At 52.4% G+C, this 14,884-nt stretch overlaps 1 protein-coding gene and 1 long non-coding RNA gene across 3 annotated transcripts in view; one reads left to right on the top strand and one right to left on the bottom strand.

Moving 5' to 3' along the window:
- Nucleotides 1-6: 6 nt before the first annotated feature.
- Nucleotides 7-14,884, top strand: part of BOLA3 (bolA family member 3) — a 39,638-nt gene continuing 24,760 nt past the window's right edge. Inside the window, exons 1-5 of one of the 2 annotated variants that reach the window (XM_077842937.1) lie at nt 7-127; nt 2,464-2,587; nt 4,629-4,717; nt 10,348-10,833; nt 11,041-11,596. In XM_077842937.1, the coding sequence (XP_077699063.1) occupies nt 74-127; nt 2,464-2,587; nt 4,629-4,717; nt 10,348-10,413 (333 nt within the window). In that variant the 5' untranslated portion in view covers nt 7-73 and the 3' untranslated portion in view covers nt 10,414-10,833; nt 11,041-11,596. Of the gene's footprint in view, nt 128-2,463; nt 2,588-4,628; nt 4,718-10,347; nt 10,834-11,040; nt 11,597-14,884 lie in introns of those variants that run through there. The other variant, XM_077842936.1, reaches the window with a different exon arrangement.
- LOC144280669 (uncharacterized) lies at nt 11,054-12,795 on the bottom strand. The gene is made up of 2 exons (XR_013349086.1): nt 12,226-12,795; nt 11,054-11,861 (listed from the first exon to the last, which is right to left on the bottom strand). It is a non-coding gene; the product is annotated as an uncharacterized LOC144280669 (long non-coding RNA).

The following is a 14,884-nucleotide window of genomic DNA, read 5'->3' as shown; positions in this document are numbered from 1 at the left end:
CGGCTCCCGGGCCCCGGCCCCGCGCCTCTCGGGGGACGCGGCGACCTCGGGCGGCGGGCCGCGTCGGCCGGGCATGGCGGCGTGGAGCCCGGCCGCGGCGGGGCCGCTGCTCCGCGGGATCCGCGGGGTGAGCGCGGGCGGGCCGGGCTGCTGCTCCCGGGCGGGAGGCGCGGCGGGGCCTCGGGGCCGGGCTCCCGGAGAGCGCGGCGCAGGGCCCGGGGCCGGCCCTCCCTGCCTCCCTCCCTCCCTCCCGTCCACTCCTGGTGGGTTCGGCCCTGCAGGGGAGGGGGCCCGGCCCGGGCAGCGGAGAAACGTCAGGGCCCCGCGCGCGCTGGCGGAGCTCCGAGCCTGGGGGGGGGGGGTCGGGGGTCGGGGCCTGGGGGGGCGAGGGGGACAGACAGAAACCGTCGCCGTCCGGCGGGCGCGGAGCAAGCGGTGTCGACGCTCGGCGCCGGAGACCCCGCGGTCACCCCGAGTCCTGGCCGGGAGCCGGGGCGTGCGGGGCTCCGGGCTTTGGGCAAGTCCTCCCGGCTCTGCGACCTGAACCTCTCGGAGTCCCACGCGCCCGGAGTGGACGCCCAGCAGAGGGCACTCCCCGCGCGCTCTCCTCGGTTCTCTCCGTCTCTGACTCCCGCTCTCCTCCCTTCTTCCACTTGCCCTCACCTTCTTACTTCGCTCCGGCTGCTCTTGAACCTGCCTCCGCCAAGTGTAAAGAGCTGACAACTTTCAGCATTTAGGAGTTTTGTCAGTAGCTTGCTCGGGTAAAGGCCGCTGCCTCCAAATTGGCTCAAATGGAGGGACGACCTCCCAAGGACTCGGCAATGCTAAGCACCCTCCCCCTTAGTGATTACTGCTCCCTGCTACCTGGTTACCCTCCGCCCTTGCCCCTGCCCCGAGTCTCTGTCCTCCAAAGAGGCTCCATCCCCTCCCCCTCCTCCAGCCCAATCTTAGCCAGGCCCACAACATCAAGTTCCTGTCCTTCCACACAGCACTCAGTCTCATTCCAGATCTTTCTTCTGACCTGCACTGCAACCGCCTGCTAGAATTGAGACTTCTTTCAGGTGCCAGGGGGCGTGGCTGAATGAGGTGCACATTCTGCTCATTCATTTGTTCATTCTTTCATCCATCCTTCACCCAAGTCTCCTGGAGGGCCTGTCCTGGCCCAGCTTTGGAAGGCTGCAGTAAGAGGATAGATGCAGTCTGAACCTTCGAAACCAGCTGGTGAATAAGCCAGTGCACAGATCATTTTAAGGATGGCGCTTCGAGGGGCACCTGGGTTGCTCAGTCAGTTAAGAGCCTGACTCTTGATCTCAGGGTGATGAGTTCAAGCCCTGTGTTAGGCTCTGCGGTGGGTGTGGAGCCTACTTAAAAGAAGAAGAAAAAGGTCATTTGAGATCTAACACAGCACCCTGCTCTAGGCCATCAGGAAAGGCCCGAGGACGGGACTGAAGGGTGAAGGGATGGTGCTTTCAGGACCAGCATCAGATATACAGCACTTGTGTCTCCCACCTGCCATCCCCCTCCAGTCTCAGGCCCTGTGCTGCTCCCTTTGTAATACTGGGCATTTTCCTGACTTTCCTGACTAGCTTCTAAAGACACTGTTTTGTGCAGGTTACTTTGGCACCAAGAGGCCTCAAACTCCATAACCTTTAGCCTGGCATTCAAGACCTGCCATGCTCTCTGTTCAGTCTCCCTTTCAGCATGTGCTCAACCCAGCCAAGAGGCTGCAGGCCCGGTTTTTTGTTCTTTCTACTATAAGAGTTGAGACATGTTCCCATCGGAAGCACTGGCTCCCTGTGGTATCCCCCAAGGGGCAGGGTGAGTGCTGTTGCCAAAGGTAAATAACCTAAAAATGTTTCTCCTTTAGGTCATTTAATAGCATTTTGTTGCTTCTTCCCAATAAGAATGAGTACAGATCGCAAAGTGCACCTGGCTTAGTGAGCAACAGGCCACAAGGCCACATCCCACTGGAGGGTGTGAAATGTTCATCAGGCTGACAGGATAGGCCGCATTTGGTCCCAGCCAGGTGTGGGTGTGGGTACGCTGGCCTGGGGAGATGCGTCTGAGGCGCCCTGGCCAGCCTCTAGCTCTGCATCTCACTGATGGACCTACCCTAGCACTTGCCTTCATGCCCCCCTCCCTCGTTTCTTCACCTCTAAAGTTGATGTCATGGTGTCTCTCTCACTGCAGTATCCTGCAGTGAGGAGTTCAAGGTCTCTTAAGTTTGTCTTGTCTCGGGAGTCAAAGTTGAGTCATTTCACTTCTCAGCTCCATTTACTCCCCAAAACGTTTGTTCTGTGTCCTGGGAGCTTCAGCGGACATCCGATGCCACGCAGTCCCTCTGATACAGCCCATGGCCACGCTGGAGGCGGGGGCTGGGCCCCGGGGTGGGGGGTAAAGGCAGGTGGGGCCTGGGGGCGCCATCATCTTGCCCTGCCATGACTCTTCTCTGTTCTGTGGCAGCCTCCTCTTGTCCACTGTGCCCAGCGGATGTTTGCCTCGCAGACTGAGGGGGAGCTCAAAGTGACCCGGATTCTCAAAGAAAAGTTTCCTGGGGCTACAGCTATCAAAGTCACTGACATTTCAGGTGAGGTTTTTCCCTCCTTCCCACGGAGTTTGGTGGGATTGGGCCCTCTGCTGGGGGAGAGGGTAGGGGGCTGGACAGAGCCAACTCGCCATCAGCGGCTTCTCAGTACGTGTGGCTTTTGGACAGATGGAATATGGCCTCTCCCAGCTGATGGCAGGGAGGTGGATGTGGAAGCATTAGAGGGAAACTGTGTGTGGGGATATGGCCCGGCTGGGAGGACTTCTGGTCGCTAGCCCGGTGCGATTCCAATGATCTCTCTAGTCACCCTGAGGTTCAGGTCCCGAGTCTTTAATTTGACTTGGAGATGAACATTAGTTTCTCCACATTCTTCTGACACCCTAGAATGTTAGAGCTGGAGCTGACCCCAGAAGGATTTTATCCTTTTGAAAGTAACTTTCTTCCTTTCCTCATGAGGAGCTGAGCCCAAAAAGGCCAAAGAACCCAGCCCCTCACAGGGAGGAGGTAGCAGAAGTGGAACCAGCACCAGGACATAGGGAGACGCAGGCAGACTCTGCTGAGTCCAGTTACCAGCCCCAGGCACCTCAGAAGTCCATGGGGGACTGCGTGTTAGGAAGAGGCTGGGGAGGCGAGTTCTGCACCCAGGCCAGGAGGACAGGGCCTTTGTCCAGACACACATGTAGAACAGCTTAGCGGGAAGGTGGGCATCTACCTGCATCTCTCCAGACCCAGACGTGTCTTTGCCACGAGGGCTCCCTGGCTTCTCTGAGAACATAACATCTGCAAGCATCAGGAGAAAGTCTAAAAAAGTACTTTTTATTTGAAACTACAGACAAATTAATCAATCCAAAGATCCACTGGCATGGGAGGTCAGGCAAGCCCTCTGGGGTGTTCCAGGGTGGTGCTGAGGCCTTGACGTTAGGAATCCTATAGCTGCCCCAGGCTCAGGTCAGCCAGAGCTGGAACGTGGCCTTCGGGCTGCCCCTGCCTCGCCCTGAATGGAGTGTGGAAAGGGAATTGAGGCCAGGAAGCTTGGTTAACCAAAGCTCGGATCCCTAGTGCACATAAAGCCTGCTGAGTAAATTGCACCTCTCAGAAACTAGCTGGGTGCTACCAGCCCTGGGTACATGTTCCTTCTTGCCCACACTGCTTCATGCTAGGGCAGCACCCTTCCATCAGTCATCAGCACTAGCTCTCCAGCCACATGGAGACAAAGTTTGGGCAGGGGGTGGATGTGTCCACCATAGGCTCTGCCTGGACAACTTGGCCAAAAAGCTGCTCCCTCCCTGAGGAAGCCCAAGATGAGACCCTGAGGGCTGCTCCCAGACCAGGAGGGGCTAAGGAGAGCTTGATGACTACAGCTCAGTGACCAGCATGTCTGCAGCTGCCACCATACTGCTGTGTCCCTGTCTCTCTCATGCGCCCATTCTTTTCTCTTCTTTCCATTAGTATTACGCAGTTTTTTTTTAAACCAAGCTTTGTTGTATTTTTCATTTTTATTTTATTTTATTTTTAAAGATGTTATTTATTTATTCATAATAGAGCGAGAGAGAGACAGAGGCAGAGGGAGAAGCAGGCTCCATGCAGAGAGCCCGATGTGGGACCCGACCCCGGGACCACAACCTGAGCCAAAGGCAAGCCAACTGCTGAGCCACCCAGGCATCCCAATTTTTGCATTTTTAAAAATATTGATTGCTGGTCCTTTGGAAGGTTGAACCTTCCATTCCATAGTTTGTTGGCCTACTAAACAAATATGGGGCAAACCTACGTTTCCTAGGCTTTCCATGCCTTGTGCCTTATGTTACATAGTCCACAAGTAATACTCCTGGGTAGGGCAACTGCCTTGGAAAAGGAAGAGCACATTTTGGATCAAGACAGCCTGTAGGGGGTGTGTGGTCGGGTTGCAAGCCTTGACAGTTTTAGCAACTTTCCCAAATAAGAATATTTAAAAATAAATAAATAAATAAATAAATAAATAAGAATATTCATACCTACTTTGGATTGTATGGTACTTTGAGGATCTATGGGATTGTGGCCGCTGTAAGTTAATAACTGAAAGACTTTCAAGTCCTGTTTATTTCAGGAGGCTGTGGGGCGATGTATGAAATCCAGATCGAGTCAGAAGAATTTAAGGAGAAAAGAACCGTCCAACAGCATCAAATGGTCAATCAGGTCAGTAGAAGCTGTTGCTGGGCTCCAGTATCTTGAGAGGGCCTGAGGAGCAGGGAGGGCATTTTAATTGTCAGTCCTAGGAAAGAGTAATGCAATACCACACTCATGCAGACAGCATTCAGGACGTGAGCAAAATGTAATCTGGAACTATCTGGAATCAGATGGTGGGCAAATAGGAATTTTATTCAGAACTGAAAACAAACTACCCAATAGTTATTTTACATTTCCTTATATATTTCTTTATGTAATGCTACCAATGTTTGCCTTACATATTTGTAAACATACACGTACTAAAAAATAGATGTTTTTGTAGATTTAAAGATATTTTTTTAGCATCTCTTTGGACTGCTTTGCAGCTGGGTATGGCATGATTGAAAATTCCTCCAGCTGCCCCAGACCCAGTGACAGGACATTTGGGGCCCAGAACATCAGATTTAACCAGGCTAGGTCCAGCTTATTCATGATCTATGCTTATTTTACTTGGAATTTATACCAGCCTTGACCCCTGGCCTGCATCTGCAGAGCCACCCCCTGCAGCAGGGGCATCTGACACCATTCTGGAAAGTCTTGCACATTGTGAACTAGTTTAATTTTTGTGCAACACAGCTCTGGTCATGAGAACCCCTCTGTGGCCCTGTGTATATCTGGTTCCAGTGTCCCAGAGCTATTCCAGGCCTCCACCCTTCTCCGAATGAACCCTCCTTTGGCCCCTGCTTGTTTTTCTGTCTGTGCATCTGGACCTTTGTCCAGATCAGACCTCCTGCCTGGGTTCCCTTCCTCTTTTTCAGCACCCAGCTCAAACGCTGCCCCGCCCCCCACCTGCCTGGCAGGGATTGAATGTCCCTGCACCCTCTGACTGCAGCATTTTCTGCCTTGCGTCCCGAATAGTTATGTCCCTGCTGTCTGTCCCTTGGCCCTGTCATCCCTTTGTGGGCTGTTTCCTTTTGAATCCATCTTTGGATTCTTCACAGAGCCCAGTCTTTGGCTTGGATGTGGACATCTATGGCCATATGGTGTGCTGCTGGTCTGCCGGGAGGTCTGGGGTGGAACGGCTACTTTGCTTTCCCAAAAGTGCTTGTAGTCCCACGTGATCTCAGAGGTAGGAGCCAAGGCAAGACAGGGAAGACCTGACTGGCCTCAAAATTACTCAGGCTGTCTGGTGTGCCTGGACTCCTAGGGGCACTGTTATTTTGAGTGCATCCCCTGGCCTGAAGCCACCGTTACAAGTGGGGAAGGAGGCAGGTTCTAGAGTCTGTCTGCCCACATCACACACGTGGACTCTGCTACTTTCTAGCCGTGGAAACTTGGGCAACTTAATCAACGCTGTGGGCCTGTGCCTCAGTTTTTTAATCTGTCACTGGGGAGAGAAACAGGACTCACCTCAGAGGGCTGTTTTGAAAATTAGTGGTAAAGCACACATGTGGCACTGAGAACACGGCCTGCCACCTTGTAAGCTGTCAGTAAACATCAGCGGCCATCACCATCATCATCTTTGTCCACAGCATTGGGTGGAGCCCATGCCGTGTCTGAGGGGGAACGCAGCTGTTCCCTCGGTTTGAGGGAATGTCCCCTACATCATCATGGGCTCAAGGCTTCCTCTGGACCCCCGTAGAATATGGACTTTCCTGGTACCATCCTAGTGGGAGAGCCCTGCACGCCAGTCTGCACTGTGCTAGGAAGCTAGCTCCATGCAGGCCGGCCCTGGGTATGTTTTGTACACTGCTGTGTTGCCTACACCTCACAAGGGAGCTGGCACATACAGAAGCCCAACCAGTTTTTGAGAGTTTGTAGACAGTAAGGAGAACTGGCCTCGTTTGGTTATTGGCTCACAGATAAAGGAAATGTTTGGTGGCTGAAAGCCCTCCCATTTCAGAGAATTCACCTGCTGGCACTGGTGTACTTTTAAAACTCAGGTCACTATAGTAGCCGCTTTGCCCACCCAAGCACTGCTTATTGCCCACTCAAGCTGTTAGCAGGCCATGTGGTTCCACAGCCAGATGCCCACTGAGCCAGAGCCAGACCCTCAGCCTGTGCAGAGGCCCTGGTCAGCCACAGCAAGCTGCTAGGGCTCCACTGCACACATCTCAAGGTACTCTTGCACTCCTGGGCATTTTCAGATGATCACATTTGCAGGTGTTGGCTCTGTGGGAATCTGTGGGAGGAACAGAATGAAATGTCTTTGAAAGCAAGTCAGTTGGCCTGCAGGGGGCTAAGCTCGACCTGGAGTTAGCCGCCCATCTATTAGAGGTGTTGGAAATGAGGGTTCTGATGGGCACTCACGGAGGAGGAGTCTGACCTAAAAGTGGAGTGGAAGAGAGGTGAGCAGACTCCGCACTCCCCAGCTTCTGTTCCATGGGTGCTGAGTCAGCAGCTTATTCGGGAGAAAGTGATGGTGGCACTGGAGGATCTGCTGGGATGCTCTGGATGCCCCAGCTATTGGGTGGGGGGCCTGGTGGTCCTGGGCTGGGGTGAAGCTTTCCCCGTTGGTCTTGCTTTGTCACCCTAATAGAATCAAGACTCTCAGGCCCAAAATGCCCTTGAGAGGCCACGTGGTCCATCTGATCCCAGAATCCACTTACGATCTCCCTGCCTGATTCCTTGGGGACAAGGTGTCCCTGCTATCACGACTCACACCTGCCCCACCCTCAGCAGAAATGTGCCATTCTTCAGGGACCCTGCCGACCTGTGGCCTAGACTCTTTCAGCATCTGAGGCTCATCAGCCTTCTCCTCTGGAATAGTCACCAGTATTGACTTTGGGCCAGGCCCCAGGGATGCCACCCAGCCTTTTCCTGCCTGGGAAACAGCCACAGGGAGAGAAATGAGCACTGAGTTCCCTTTTGTGTTAGACGAGGCCGGTTCCTTCTTGGCTGTCTGCTGCACAGTGGGATCCAAGCCTCCGTGTCCTTATTGGCAAAGATCGCATGAGATGTCTGGCCACACGTGTCTGGCCTTGTGACGCATGTGGAAGGCATTTTGGCCACAGCAGGTGCCCTCTCCCCTTCTCAGCCTCTTTCTTGTGTGTAGCCCATTCACCTGTCCCTGAAGGTGCCTCCACCCATATCTCCCCTGCCTGGAGCCCCACAGCGGATGCCCTGGTGCCTGGGGGAGTCCAGACCCACCCTCTTCTCTGTGGCCTGCTCCTGATTCACAGCCAGGCTTCCCCTGGTGAATTGGGCCAGGTTCCCAGCCTTCCCTCCTGGACCCACTTCTTGGTCCCTCTGCCTGTCCCACTCCCAACTGTCCAGCTCCTGGTTTGCCTCCTCCATGAAGGGCCAGTGTCAATGCAAGCTCCCTCCTGTGAACATGCACAGCAACGCCTGTGTGCTTGTGGACTGGCAGCGCCTATCACTATCTCCCTTGCCCATTTTGGGGGCCCTTGTATTACTTCCCTTTACCTCTTTCATCCTTTTCCCATGCCTTTTGTATCTGTGACCCCAGCACAGTAGCAGGCACTGAGAAATGTTTACCCAAACTACATCTTACAAACTGTGGGGCTATGGCCCAGTCACTTCCCTACCAGGACGTCAGCTGTGAAATTACCTGCTTGCCTGCTTGATCTTTTTTTTTCTTTTAAAGATTTATTTATTTATTTATTTATTTATTTATTTATTTATTTATTTATTTATATGACAGAGAGAGAGAGACAGCGAGCACAAGCAGGGGGAGCAGCAGGCAGAGGGAGAGGGAGAAGCAGGCTCCTCTCTGAGCAGAGAGCCTGACGTGGGGCTCAATCCCAGGACCTGGGGATCATGACCTGAGCTGAAGACAGATGCTTAACCAACTGAGCTACCCAAGTGCCCCTAGTCCAATGATCTGTAAGACCTTCTGTAGCGGGTAGATATGCTGACCTCGTCTCAGAAGCCTGCAAGAGAGCTGCTAGAAGGCATTGGGAGGTCTCAGTGCCCAGGGCATGAGGGCTCAAGGCCTTCCATATGAAGGTGTGCCTGGGCCCACGCTAGCCAAGGACACTTTAAGGATTGTGCCCCAGGTGACAGCCTAAACATGGGGACAGGGACAGCCTTTAGGGGGCATTCTGTGCCTGCAGAAAGCAGAGAGCTTGTGGCCCAGCTACGTTCCCTCCCCAGGGTGAGGACAGGAGTCTTCCCCCATGCCCCTTGGGGCATTTCTGTTGTCTGCAGAGTCAGGGGCGTTGGTGAGTTGGTGAGTGTGGAAGGGGGTGGTGCATGTCCTTGGCTCCCAGCACACAGCAGCTCCTGCTTCGGGGCTGGACAGGAGCCCAAGGGAAACGAGAAGTAGCCACAACATTAGGTTCAGGTCCTAATTCTGTTCCTCGCTTGCTGAGTTTGGACAGGGGACAGATTCCATTTCTTTTTATCGAAGAAAGGGATAGGACTAGATTTTCCCTAGGGAGTCTTCTCCCTATAAACCTGACCACACGTTAGGGATATTTTTTGTTGTAAAGTAGCAAATGCAAACAAAGGGAATAAATTGCCAGAATTATCTGGTTTCTGGTATATCTAGATTCAGGGTTGTTTTTTTTTTTTTTTTTTTTTTAAGATTTTATTTATTCATGAGAGACACAGAGGCAGAGGCAAAGGCAGAAGGAGAAGTAGGCTCCCTGTAGGGAGCTCAATGCAGAACTTGATTCCAGGAGCCTGGGATAACCTCTGAGCCATCCAGACAGATGTTCCTAGGGTCTTAAACAAGTTTATCTGCTTGCTCTTTTTCATGCTCTCTCTCTCCACCTCTCTGAGCTTTTAGTTTCTGTGTGTTGGCCTTACTATCTCCTACTGGAGATGGGCTTTCTCTTTTTATTGGAAAATATGGCCCTCAGCCACCTCCAACTGACATTGTTCAAGTAAAATGACCCGAGACAAGGCTCCACCCAGAAAAATCCCAGTCGAGATTCTGATTGGCCCAGTTTGGGTCCCATGTCACCCCTGGACCAATCAGGCTGCACCAGATGGACACAGCTACCTAAATATCAGGCAAATTGGTTAGTCCAAGAGCAGTACACAATGAAGATATCCAGTGGCTAGTGGACAAGGGGGAGTATAGAACAGTGTGTTTAAAATACTACCATTTGTGTTCCTAAAAGGTAGCAGGGTAGGACACCTGGGTGGCTCAGTGGTTGAGCGTCTGCCTTCAGCTCAGGTTGTGATCCCGGGGTCCTAGGATCAAGCCTGCATTGAGCTCCCTGCAGGGAGCCTGCTTCTGCCTCTGCCTCTGCCTCTGCCTTCCTCACTCTCTCTCTAGGTCTCTCATAAATAAATAAAGAAAATCTTAAAAAAAAAAAAAAAGGTACCAGGGTGGAGCTATATTCATATTAGCTTAAATAAGCATTTTTCAATCATTGCAAAGACACACAGGAAATTTACACCATTTCTCTATTTGTGGATGGTGGTGGGAATGAGGGGTGGTGGAGGACAGGTTTGGGGGCGGGGGGAAGGAAACTTCAGTGCACACCTTTCTATAACTTTTGATTTTTGAGCCTCATTAGACACTAATTTAAAAAAAAAAAAACTATTTTCTAAAAAAAAAAAAAAAAAAAAGGAAAAACTGGTTAGCCAAAGCATGTGTTGAGCCTCCTGTGGAGCCAAACACACTCACAGAGACTTACTGTAATCCATGTCAAATGCAAAACAGTGATGCTCTTCTACTTACTTAGGCACTAAAAGAAGAAATCAAAGGGATGCACGGATTGCGGATATTTACCTCTGTCCCCAAACACTGACCATGGCCTGGCTACATAGATGCTGCTACTTAACGCCTTTGGATGAACTTGGCTGACACCATCCTTTCCTAGGCATTTATCAAAAAAGTTATGTATTTTGTTCATAGACATTTCTGTATTATAATCATAGAAGGATATGTTCTCTATTTAGAGATTAATTAAAGGCAACAGACAACTGAAACCTTTGAAGAGCCACTGGTGATGCATCCAGTTCCTTTGTTTCAGAGGCACTGTCCTTTTGCCCAGAGTGCTCTTGTCCTCAGACACTGCTGTCTTGCTGCTACACACACGGATTGGAGTGCCAGCTAGTTGTCATGTCAAGAGACTTTCTTGTTTCTTCTCCTCTAGGGAACTATTAAGGCCCCTTAATCTTACCAAAAAAGAAAAGAAAAAAAGGAAAGAGAAAAAAAATATCGTTTGGTTTTACTATTCCCTCAGTTTATTATTTTTTTTTTTAATTTTTATTTTATTTATGATAGTCACAGAGAGAGCGAGAGAGAGAGGCAGAGACACAGGCAGAGGGAGAAGCAGGCTCCATGCACCGGGAGCCCGATGTGGGATTCGATCCCGGGTCTCCAGGATCATGCCCTGGGCCAAAGGCAGGCGCCAAACCACTGCGCCACCCAGGGATCCCTATTCCCTCAGTTTAATGCCTGTCTTTCCCTTCCTCCAAACTTCTTACCAGAATGATGTTAGACCTTCAATTTCTTACTACCTGGCGTGGACTCTGAGGAGTCTGGGACGCCAGGGTCAAGGTCTTCTTCCTGCTTGAAGATCTGCCACACTCTGCATCTCACCTCCCACAGCAGAAGTGGAAAAGGTTTGCTTTCCCAGCTCCCTCGCCAATGGGCACAGGTCGGTGGTCTAGACCCAGCCCATCAGACGGATCTGGACTTTGAATTGGGGAGCTGAGAAGGAGGGGTAGTGGCACGTCCATCCCAGCAGCCGCGGCAGCAGGGTCCGGCGCTCCGCCTGTGCGAGACTGTGGGAGAGTTTGTGTAACAAGCTGCCGTCTCTGGAGTCTGCCGTGGCCGTCGCAGTGTCTGGGTCGGTGGCATGATTTTTAGGCTCTGGTAACAGAGCCTTCCCCGTTCCTGCCCAAAGCAGAAGCTGGTTCGCCATCGTTCCCACAAATCTGTGACTGTTCCATGTCCTTTCACTAAATTCTTTATTGTTCACACCAGTCTGGTCAGTGTTGCTTGCAACTGAGAGCCCTAATGGGTTCTCCTGTTCCCGTGTGGCTCCTGCCCTGCCACCCCCGCTTCCCTGCTGGACAGCTTCCTGAGCCACTGTGTCCACTGCCCCTCCTGGTCCCCAGCACCCCAGTCACCGTGGTGAGGGCGGCCTGATCATCTGCTTCTTTCTCCAGTGTGTCCTTTGTCTGTCATGGAGCTGCTCACCAGGGAAAGCCGTGGTCACTGGCATTTCTGAGGCTCCCCAGTACCTCCCTAAGAAATGAAAGTATGTCGTTAAAACAACCTGGGGCCTGAGTTTGGGAGCAGCACGAATTGTGAATGTTCTGTTCCCATACCATGCCCCCATTTTGGGGTTTAAAAATATTCTCTGTCTCCGCAGTATGGGGGAGGGATTGGTGTCCTGCCAAGGCAGACCCGCCTTTTACATGGAATAAGAGCTGAGTTGTGTAAGAGCTGAGAAGCCAGGATAAAACAGAACCGAGGATCAGAGGCGCCTCTGAAAGCGCAGCGCAGGGGACAGCTTTTAGGTGGTGGAGGGAGGAAACGCCTCGGAAAAGCCCCGAGGCCAGGAGAAGGTAGCGGTCGGCGGGAACAGGATTCGGCACCGGTCGGTTACCTGCGTGGAGCCCAGCTGTCCTCCTGGGGCTGGGCTGGACGTAGCCTCTGCTTCTCAGGAACAGAATAAAGTAGAAATGACAAGGTGCAGCTTCAGGGACTATGTGGTAGAAGGCACCGCGGCTGCCTGCTCCTCCTCGGGTTGCTGACTGGGGGAAGGGGGCCGCCATGTCGTGAGGGCCTCGAGCAGCCGTGGAGAGGGCCTCGCGAGGAACCGCCGCCTCTTAGCCACAGCCTATGGGACAGGCCTGCCGACGGCCAGCACGGAACTAAACCTTCTGCCCAAACCAGAGCCATTTGGGTAAGCCGTCTCAGAAGCGTGTCCTCCCGAGTCCCAGCCACAGCTAAGCCTTCAGACAGCTGTCGCCCCAGCCGGCACCTTGACTGCCGCTTGCCAGAACCACTGAGCTAAGCTACTCCCAATTCTTGACCAACAGAAATTGGGATATAATAAATATTTGTTGTTTGAAGCCACTAAGTTTTGGGGGAAGCTCTAGAAGGAAGGATAACTGTACACTGGCGCTTGTGCGCTACGGGCAGGACACTGGGGCGGTTCACCTATTGAAGGAGACGCTGAAGAGCCGAGCTGCCGAAAGGATGGGGTAGAGCTAAGTGTCCCACAGGTCCCCGGGGCTCCGCATCTTCTGTCTATTTCTCTCTGCAGATCGACTTTATTAGATACATTTCTTGTAGATGGGCATTCACCATATACTGCCCGTGTATGACTCACTGTACTGCCCAGAGCTCTGAATTTTTATACTTAATGTCCAAGGCGCGAGAAGGGCAGAACTTTCTTCCAAGTTCCAGTCCAAAGAATGCCAGGGAAGGCCTCTGATGGGCCCACCTTGAATCAGGTGCCACCCAGGAGTCCTATGACGCGGCAGTCTTTCTCTGGACTCTGGTTTAGAGTGGAGAGAAGAGCAATTGGCAAAAAAAGTGAGGGTTCTGTGCCAAGAAGAGGCTGGGGCAAACAACAGGCTTTTTTTTGTTTTGTTTTGTTTTTAATTTTAAGATTGTATTTATTTTAGAGAGAGACAGAAAGAGCATGTGCAGGGGGAGCAGCAGGTAGAGGGAGAAGGTGAAGCAGACCCCACCGAGCAGGGAGCACGACGCTGGGCTCCATCTCAGGACCGGGAGATCGGACTGGAGCTGAAGTCAGACACTTAACTGACTGGGCTACCCAGGCCCCCCAACAATAGGTATTCTTGACTGGAGGGAAAGATGATGTGGCCTGGCAGGCCTCCTAGGAGTGGGGGGACACCAGAGAACGTCGGACTCTTGCCTGGCTTCACCCCACTCCCACCCCAGGTGACTCTTCAGGCCCAGAGAAACGTGTCAGCCCTACCACTTCCACATGTCTGTTCCCAAATCTGGCAACAACGTTTCAAGGAGTTCCCTGCCGCCCTCTGCAGTTATCCTTCCTCCAAAACTAAAAGGAAAGTTGGGAGAGGAATCAGAGCTTCTTTTTAGTTGATTAAACAAGAAGAAATTGTTTACTCTGAGTGGCCAGAGTATAACATTGTATCTGATACGGCCAACCCTTAGCTTTTTGATTAAGTGCTACTTGTGGAAATTGCTGAATCGATTTGGTACATTTTCTGAGTCAAGTGTCCTTTTTTTTTTTTTTTTTTTTTAATGATAGTCACACAGAGAGAGAGAGAGAGAGAGAGAGAGAGAGAGAGGGGCAGAGACACAGGCAGAGGGAGAAGCAGGCTCCATGCACCGGGAGCCTAACGTGGGATTCGATCTCCAGGATCGCGCCCTGGGCCAAAGGCAGGCGCCAAACCGCTGCACCACCCAGGGATCCCCTCAAGTGTCCTTTTAAAAACAATGTACTCTTCTCCAGCAGAAAATCCAAAGCACCTTGAGATAGGTGCTTGCTGACCAGATAAATCAACCTAAGGGACACTGCCCTGCCCATAGCCCTCCCCCAGGCTGGTTGGGTCCCAAGGGTTCATGTAGTGCCCCTCTCTCCCCTGATTAGACCACCCAGCTAGCAGCTAGCCCACGGGCTGGCCAGCAGCCTGGGAGGGGCCCTGGGGCCACCAAACCCCAGCCATGTGCTTGAATTGGCAAAGAGCGGAGGAATCCAAGTCTCTTTCTGGCGAATCCAAACTGGAAAGGGTGAGAGTAAATGACCCAAGGACCAAGGACAGCTCATGGCTGGTGGAAAGCTCTGGGCTAACAAATAAGGGCAATTCCAATCAGGAACTATGGAGAGAATCCATCCAGGAGAAACGGAAGTTGGAAAAATGGCCTGGCAGATGCCCTGCGAGGCATTTGCAAATCTGAGTTAAGAGGAAGCGGACACCGGAAATAAAGTAGACAGTGATTCTCACTCCTGCTGCAAATGAGAACCACCTGGGGTGTTTAAAAATACTCACACCTGGGGCGCTTCCAGGTCCAGAGGCAGAGACCAAGCAGTGAAAGACAGGCGAACCGCCCTGCGTGCCTTAGAGCCTCCTGAGTCAGGACAGACCCCCTACCTCTGTCCCCAAAACTGGGTGAGGCTTGCCCTGCTCACCCCCTTTCCTTCCATGGGGCGGCTGCGCCTGTGTGTTTGCCAGCTCGCCTCCATCCCCTACCCACCTTGGTGAGGGGGGCCTGCAGGGGCTGCCCCCACCCCCTGATTCCACCGGGGGATCGGGGACGGTGGGAGA

This window comes from Canis aureus, chromosome 12, assembly GCF_053574225.1.
Source record: "Canis aureus isolate CA01 chromosome 12, VMU_Caureus_v.1.0, whole genome shotgun sequence".
NCBI lineage: Eukaryota > Metazoa > Chordata > Mammalia > Carnivora > Canidae > Canis > Canis aureus.
Note: the sequence above shows the minus strand (reverse complement) of the source record. Positions and strands in the feature narration are given on the sequence as shown.